Source organism: Panthera pardus, unplaced genomic scaffold, assembly GCF_024362965.1.
Source record: "Panthera pardus isolate Hobbes unplaced genomic scaffold, ASM2436296v1 HiC_scaffold_24, whole genome shotgun sequence".
Classification (NCBI taxonomy): domain Eukaryota; kingdom Metazoa; phylum Chordata; class Mammalia; order Carnivora; family Felidae; genus Panthera; species Panthera pardus.
In genome coordinates this window covers 77499428-77508374 of record NW_026526810.1, presented here as the reverse complement: position 1 = coordinate 77508374, position 8947 = coordinate 77499428, and the positions used below count along the sequence as shown (strand labels likewise).

General features: G+C 35.8%; 1 protein-coding gene across 1 annotated transcript in view; it reads right to left on the bottom strand.

The window, feature by feature from the left end:
- Positions 1-415: 415 nt before the first annotated feature.
- The window catches only part of BRMS1L (BRMS1 like transcriptional repressor), a 30381-nt gene continuing 21849 nt past the window's right edge, over positions 416-8947 (bottom strand). The window contains exons 5-10 of the mRNA XM_019426138.2: positions 7694-7790; positions 6151-6234; positions 4954-5018; positions 4198-4237; positions 3600-3726; positions 416-2023 (exon numbers count right to left, since the gene is read on the bottom strand). Of these exons, the coding sequence (XP_019281683.1) occupies positions 1906-2023; positions 3600-3726; positions 4198-4237; positions 4954-5018; positions 6151-6234; positions 7694-7790 (531 nt within the window). The 3' untranslated portion in view covers positions 416-1905. The remainder of the gene's footprint in view (positions 2024-3599; positions 3727-4197; positions 4238-4953; positions 5019-6150; positions 6235-7693; positions 7791-8947) is intronic.

Sequence of the window (8947 nt, the reverse complement as noted above, 5' to 3'; positions counted from 1 at the left end):
AGAGAGAGAGAGAGAGAGAGAGAGACAGAGCACGAGCATGAGCAGGGAAGGGGCAGAGACAGATGGAGGCACAGAATTCAAAGCAGGCTCTAGGCTCCAATCTGTGAGCACAAAGCCTGATGCAGCGCTTGAACTCACAAGCCATGAGACCATGACCTGAGCTGAAGTCGGATGCTTAACCAACTGAGCCACCCAGGCGCCCCATATATGCATATTTTTAAAATAAGTATTACTTGGCCATCTTGAATATCTATACCCCAACAGAGGTTGAATTGTGGTTTAGGGAAGCAGAAACATCAGTTCAACACTCCAGTTCTCTGTATTTGTTCATGTAAATTGGCCCAAATCATTCTTAGAGATGGACAGGTTGTAACTCATAAAGAACTCATGCACCCATAATTCAAGACACTACAAATGACACTCAAACACATCTTTTTATTATATACTAAATTTAAAAATACAAATCTTATTAAAAATGCTTATGAAACATTGTATACATAAGTACTGTCAAATACTATTGGATTATGACATTATGTACATTTGCTAAGGTTAATTAGAAACAGAACAAAGTACATAACTTTCCTGATAACGAATTTCAGAAGTCAAATATTTTAACATTTGGCAACTGTGAAGTAGTGATCTGCACAGGAAGATGTTTGCAGAGGTAAAATAGTAAGAAAACAAACGGAATAATGCAGATATTCCTGCCCTAAGTGTTAATAAGTAGCTCTCTTCCTCATCCTCTTCAGTCTCATTGTAACAGAAATTAAAGTGCACAAGACCACCAGGAATACTTGATTTGGTTGTACCCTAACATATACTACAGCCAACTGTGCTGCCATATTGAGGGCTTCAATTCTTTGTACTGTTCCTGAGGTTTTAGAAGCTAATTTTGAATGTGGCTAAGGGAAGAGAGGTCAATACTTTCTAAATTGCACCAAGTGGCCTTAAAGTGTAGAAACACCAAAGATAAAAATATTAATTTGGGAATAGATTCAAGAAAATTATCCCTGTCTACTTTGCCCTAGGAATAAAATTAAGATAAGAACCTAGTTTTACCTCTGGAAAATGCTTACTAAAAATCTGTTTCAAAAGATCAGACATGTACAGCAAGCACCACAATACTGTCGGTTACTATTCACCACTTATATACCACATCATAAATACCAGGCACAAACACCTGCCCTCTAAAGGTTCACGAGAAATATAGGTAGAAGCATGTTATTACTTGACACTAATTTTACTAATTAACATTAAGTGTAATTTGTAAAAATAGGTCACCACCATACAATCAAGGAAGAGGAGAAGGAAAGCTGCTAGTCTACAAAAGTGCTCCCTTTAGCTTTCAGACCCAATAGCTTAATGTTGGGTAAAACAAGATTGTAAAGTAAGGCCATCAGTTCTAAATTAGCTGATGATGCCATATATACATACTCACGTATATATGTTTAAATTTCAATTCTGATTTAACACTAATGTACTAGTACAAACCATTTATAGGAAACATTTTATGAGGCTTATTTACAAACACAATGAGTGACAAAGATACAGAAAATCAAAGAAACTGCAGACAAATATAGCCACTTAGCAACATAGTTCACTAAAGATAAGACAGATTTGCATAATATTTTTAAAAAACAAAGAAAAAAGTTTAGTAAGAAACCCCTACCATATACACCTATTGGTCATTGGACCTAAAAGGCAAATAAATGTAATGATCATGATTAAGTTTTTATTACTGTCTCATTGACATATCAATATGAGGTCTACTCAGAGTACTACCTACAAATACAGTCTCTCATGATTTGATGAGAATATTAAGTTATTGAATACATTTTTAACTCCCATGGCACATCACACTTGATAACACTAATAAGGTAGCTTTAGATAACACTTAAATCATGATTATGAATGTTTAATTGAATATTTTCCTTTCTGTAGCTGTGAAATGTAAAGCTTAGATTTGCTTCCATCAGGCCTCTTAAACCAAACTTCATCATGGTTAATTGTTGTAATTACAGCACTAAAAAGGGGGGGGAGAAAAGGAAGGAATGAATGAATCGCAATATGCCGCCTCCACTCATTTTAGAGTAACTAGTTATAAAACCAAAATAACTGGACTGTAAGAGTAGATTCAGGTATATAATTATCATTTACCACAATGCTGCTGCAATATCAGCAGGGCATGCTGTCAAAAACATCACATTCAGCAATCTCTTTTCTTCCCTTGATAGAATTGGTCATGTTTACTATTAGACTATTAAATGCGCATCATTCCTACTACATCCCTAGCCCCCCATCACCTCCCCAAGAAAACACAGTGGAACTAAGAACACTAAATATATAGTATTACACCTCCAGTTCAGATCAGCCCTGGCTGTAGGATATCTTTCAAATACCAAACCCTAATTCCCAGTATTTCCCAGTATCAAACCATCTGTGGTACTTGTATGGGTTCTTTTTTGACACTACTTATCCAGTATGTAGAAATAGTTTTAAAAACAGATTTGTGTTTAACCCTCTTATACTATTTCATCTCTTTTTAAATCACATTTATGCTAAGCAGTAAGGAGAATGCCTTAAAAGTAGTAAGATAAAGCAAAGAATCTAGGGGCATCACATATAACCTAGTAATTAGCTCAATGGGCTTCTCTGAGAAAAGTTACTATACACAATGCTCCTAGGATCCTAAAATTTTAAAGATGAAATTACAATTCAAGTAAAACCACATTTGGAAAATGAGTATTCTTCACTAAATACAAACACTTCATTTACCATTCATAGCTAGAAAAAGACACCTTCTTACTGTAGAAGGCTACCACTCTGAGAATTAAATCCTAAACTACTGAAGGAACAGAAACAATAATTAGCATTAATAGTTTCCAAATGAGTGACAAAACTTAGATAAACCAGATAAAACTTAGAAGGCTATAGGGGCACCCGGCTGGCTCAGTCAGTGGAGTGTGTAACTCTTGATCTTAGGGTTGTGGGACTGAGCCCCACACTGGCTGTAGAGATTATTTTAAAAAAATAAAGTCTTAAAAAAAACAACTTAGAAGCCTATATAGATAATTATATAAACCTTACTTAAGCCAGACTGAGTTTTTTAAAAGGCAGCTTTTAGTTTTCAAGTTGTATTGTAATTACTGTTACTCTTAAGGTTTTCATGAATTTTCCATTACTTTCCTACTCTAACTGATACACATTCTTGGTGTCCAAAATACTGTAACACCCAAAAAAAAAAGTTAAGGATTAATATGCCCACCAAAAACTTGTAATGGTCTGATTTAAAGATCATAATATTAAAACCCTGACAATTCATCTATTATAATAACTAACAGATAGGACCACTTACCTGACTAAATAATTCCAACATTTCCTCTTGTGTTAATGCTTGTGCTCAAGAACTTAATATGTGACACTGGTGTATAAATATTAACACTGGTGTACATACATGCTAAACAAATCCTATGCCAAGAGAAAGGAAGGATCCATAGGCAAATAATGGTGCGTTACGAATGCACTACGGACAAGGCAAATATTTATTGACAACAATTGTAAATTTTAATACTGAGCAACACTGAAATGATAGTTTTTACCTTGTAGGACATTCATCTTTTTTATCAATACATATTGTTTGTCCACGTATATACCATTCACCATCATAATATAATCTTCCTTCTTCAGATCTAGCACTGTGCAGATGTTTTTCCAGTTTCACAGGCGCTAAAGGGATCAGTTCAAAAACTGTTACATTAATAAGACATTGTCAGAAGAACAAAAGTGCAGAACATTAAGAAGTAACACCAATCCATGCATATATGTAAAAAAAACACTAAAAATAGTTCTTAGATATTAAGTCCAAATCTAATAGAAATAAGAGAATTTAATTTCTTACATTTCTTTATAGAATTCACTAAGTTTTAATATAACTACAAAATGAAGCTGTACAATGTACGATAAATCATCGGTGAACTAGACAAGTGCCAGAAGAAGGGGAAGCAGTTACATTATCAATTATGAGTGCCAATTTTAAGTAGGATTTAAGACATCATAATTCCAAGAGTAGTGTTCACTAATGAAACGAAACCACTGATGGGGGGGGGGGGAGAGCTCTTTAGTATGTGGATGACTTAATGGCCCTGATCCAACAAGTCTCCACAGAAGAGATCCCTGAACTTAGGTTATATGACTTACGTTCTGTCTTCACTCTGTGTGGACCCAGTGTAGCCATTGCCTAATTAAAAAAAGAAGACATTGACTGAGTTTACAGACTGAAAGTATATTTGGGGGTCTATTTAATGTATACAACACTACTCAGGACCTCAAATAACTAACAGTGAAATGTAATCTTCAGCGACTCTGATAAATTGTTAATGTCTAAGACCATAAGGAATATGTATATGTAAAGAACAACCATTTCTCCTAGAGGTGTTATCAATACCTGAAATGATCTCTCTCAACTAAGAAGTTTCTGAAAACGGAAAAATTTTAAGAAAAATAAGTCTCCACCTTCAAACAAGCACAGAAAATTTTGTAATTCTTGAATGTTTAATGACAGAACACAAGACATACGATAAAGTTCAAATACCCACTTTGAATTCATTCAACAGGTATTTATTGAGTGCCTTCAGTGAGCCAGGACTGGGCTAAGGACTAGGCACAAAAAGGTTATTTATTATTTTGGGGCAACCTAAATAAATGCTTTTCTGTACTTTTGCATAAATTATTAATTACATTATTACAGGAAAAAATACAATCAAATTGCTGACATGTCTCTCAAAATATTCTTGCAATCCACTGTTACCTGTATTAGTATTAACTGCCATTAAGAGAATGTTGCAAAGTAAAGCATATTAACAGTAATATTTTGATGTAGTAGTGAAAAACCACAGAATCTTAAAAAAGTAGACTATAAGAAGATACTTGTATTCCATTGCTCTTTAATCATACCTTCCTAATTGTTGTCCAGTCTTCAAGAATATCAAGATCTTGTAGCATATAAACTATATACGGACGTGGAAAAGTCAAGGTCAATTTAGCTGTAAGAATTTCACACTTTGAATTGTATTTCCAAACTTCCGTTTTTCAGAGAATTAGAACAGTGATTTCTGGACATAATCCTTTGGCAGGCTGAATTTTAACTTCAAATTAGTCTCCAAAAAACTTAGTACCAGGATAAATATATTCCAATATTTTAGATGCTATAAACCATATTCTCTTAATTCTTTGATATCATTGATTGTAAGACATACCACCAACCTAATCACTGTATTGAGGTGGGAATGGGAAAAGGTAGTGGGGTTAGGGGAGGGCACCACAGGGAACACCAAGATCGAAAGCATATATTATTTTAATTTAAAAACATTCCGGAGCCCCTGGGTGGCTCAGTCGGTTATGCGTCAGACTTCAGTTCAGGTCATGATCTCACAGTCTGTGAGTTCGAGCCCCTCATCAGGCTCTGTGCTAAGAGCTCGGAGCCTGGAGCCTGCTTCAGATTCTGTGTCTCCTCTCTCTCTGCCCCTCCCCTGCTCATGCTTGGTCTCTCTCTCTCTCTCTCAAAAATAAATAAACATTAATTTTTTTTTTTTTTTAGGATCTTGGGAATATTTTTTTTTTTGAAATTTATTGCCAAATTGGTTTCCATACAACACCCAATGCTCATCCCAAAAGGTGCCCTCCTCAATACCCATCACCCATCCTCCCCTCCCTCCCACCCCCCATCAACCCTCAGTTTGTTCTCAGTTTTTAAGAGTCTCTTATGTTTGGCTGTCTCCCGCTCTAACCTCTTTTTTTTTTTTTTTTTTTTTAATTTTAAAGACACTCCAATTTCAGAAACACTGAAAGTGTTAAAAAATAAACATATGAATTAAACAATCATGCTATAAAGAGCTAGTTCATATCAAAGCCTTTGCGAACTACAAAGCCATATTAATGGCTCAACTTCTACTCCCTTTAGAGTAGTAAACTCCCTCCCTACCCCTCTTCATCCTAAACTATATCCTTCTGCCTTCATTCAGTTTTAGAAGTCATCTTTTTCCTATTATAGAATCATGTAAATAAAGTCAGTGTATACTAATAAAAATTACAAAGATATGCACAATGCAAAACCATATGCACCAAGGCAAAAACAAATTTAGAAAAGGATATCTGAAACAACAACTGGCTTCTTTTTGTCAGGACTGAAAGGATCCTTCCTCTTTTTTCTTGACTGAAGCTCATCATTCCACAGCTCTGGCAAGTAAATAAAATTGAGTATTAGCTGATTTCTGGAGATCAAAGTGGGGGAAAAGGCTATGTAATTTCATGGTAGCAAAATTTCACTGATAGTATATATATGTGACTATGTAATTTCCTGAGCAGCTATATATTTATAAAATTTCCTCTGCCTTTATTAAAGTAAAAAATCAACTTGGCACTTAATGACTAATAACTGATGAACCACAGGTCAGGTACTTTGTTAAATATACATTACATGCATTGCATCCTCTAATCCTCAAAGCTATCTCTGAGACAGGTAGTCCTATTATTTCAATTTTACAGATAAGGAGACTGATTTAGAAAAGCTAAAGTAACCGTCACTCATATTCACCCAACTAGTAGGGATAGGGGCTCATCTGACTCCACCGTGCCTACCAAGAAATAAAACTTTTAAGAGGTAAAGTAATACACACAAATGACCTGTAGGATAACCCAATACATCTTCAACCCACTGTAGAAAGCTTTTCCATAATACCCCTGAAAATACCAGTTTCTCACTGGACTGATCTAATTATTAAGAAGTTTTTCCTTTTTCTCAGACAAAAATCTACCTCCCTGTAATTTCTATCTAGTTTGTGTGTTACCAAGAAGAAAAGATTTTTATTCCTTCTTCCACCTGATCTTTCAAGATTTAGAGGGAAGAACATATGCTGTAGTTGTCTTTCAATACTATTCATACATTATAACAATATCTTTATTATTCTTACAATATACTGTTCTTACTTCTATAGTTCCTGTCACACTTTCCTTTTGTCCCTTTTCATGTGCTCCATTTTCTGTCTTTCTGAAATGTGAATTCAAATCAAAGCAACAATCACAAACCTATCAAGTTCTTTAGAAGCCTCCCCCTTTCCCCTCTTATTAGGACTTCATTTACATAACATTTATATTAGGAGACTAGGATATTATGAGACACTCCAGTAAGCCACAGGTTCAGTGTCACTTAAAGTAAATATCACACATATCACACCACATCATTCCCATTACCTGAGGTAATTATCTTTTTTTTTTTTTTTTTTTTAAAGAGCATGCATTCACAAGCACACATGAGTGGGGGAGGGCCAGAGAGGAGGGAGAGAGAATTCCAAGCTGGCTCCAAGCCCAGCACAATGCTGGGCTCAGTCTCACGACTGACCGTGAGACCATGACCTAAGCTGACATCAAGAGTTGGACACTTGGGGCGCCTGGGTGGCGCAGTCGGTTAAGCGTCCGACTTCAACCAGGTCACGATCTCGCGGTCCGTGAGTTCGAGCCCCGCGTCAGGCTCTGGGCTGATGGCTCGGAGCCTGGAGCCTGTTTCCGATTCTGTGTCTCCCTCTCTCTCTGCCCCTCCCCCGTTCATGCTCTGTCTCTCTCTGTCCCAAAAATAAATAAAAAACGTTGAAAAAAAGAGTTGGACACTTAACCAACTGAGCCACCCAGGCGCTCCCACCTGAGGTAATATCAATGCTGTGCCTATCCTCTTCAAGCCTTCTTATCTTCTCCTCCAGTTCACTCTGGACTGTATCATATAACAAAAGCTTTTCACTCTGAAAAAAAAAACAAACAGATTATGCTTAAGTAGAAATAAAAAATCAGTCCATCTTAACTGTGAGTACTAACTTACTCTTAAAGTACTTTAACACATGATGCTTTTGTTTGCTAACTTAAAACCTTTAAAGATAAAATGCCAAATACATGAAAGAAATAAAACCAGAAAGCACAGAATCTAAATACATATTTAAACACATACAATTAAATTGTTTAAGAACATCTAAATTTATATGTGGTATGGAGATGAATGTTTATTAAAAAAACTAGTAAGCTCCCATGGCCTCTTTTAAGTATAACCAGGTCCTACCTGTCCGTATAATGGAGAACCTGTCCTATAAAGTGTGTCATTATAAAATGGGTGTTTTCTTTTTGCAACAGTAATTGGGCCTTTATTCCTCACTAATATCTCAACATATTAAAATAGACCACTGTAACACAAAGAGATTCAAGTATGAATTCTATAATCGTTTAAAACAATCTAATTATAGTCAAAATCGTAAAACTATACACTACATCCAAAAGACTATTTACTGGCAAATCAGACTAGAACCCAGGTCTACTAGTTCTAGCCAATTGTTCTCTTAATTATAAAACACCATATGCCTTATTTTAAAATCCATAAAAGGTACATAAGTATAACATATAGATTCGTTATATAAAAAGCTTCTGACAGATTCCCAACCCACCACATGCTTACTCTAGTAAGTATAGTAGGCTCCTGAGACATAGATACGGCGTTCTGGTAGAGACTATTGGAATACAGGTAGATAGGATTTCTTGTGAAAGGCACAAGCCACACCCACTTGGCAGCACTGCTAAGTGTGAATCATTAAGTCCTCTCTTACAGGTTTGAAATTTAGAGTCTACACATGCTTGAAGGTTCTCGTGAGTGGTAGAGAGAAGATAGCTTTTGTCAATTTGAGGCGAGCCAGGACCTAGAGAAAGCAAAGCTGAAGAAGACTAAAACTAGATCTCATATGAAAAATCTTCCAGGCTGCTCTCTAAACTCACTTCTTTTTGGTTGTTTCCTCTGCCTTTGGTAAACTGTTATGAAATATTCTGGCCTTATCTACATTGTGCTACAAGCATTGGGAAACATTATATACCAGAGAAAAATGGACAGCAGGCCCCAGTCACAGTCAAGAGAGTGTGA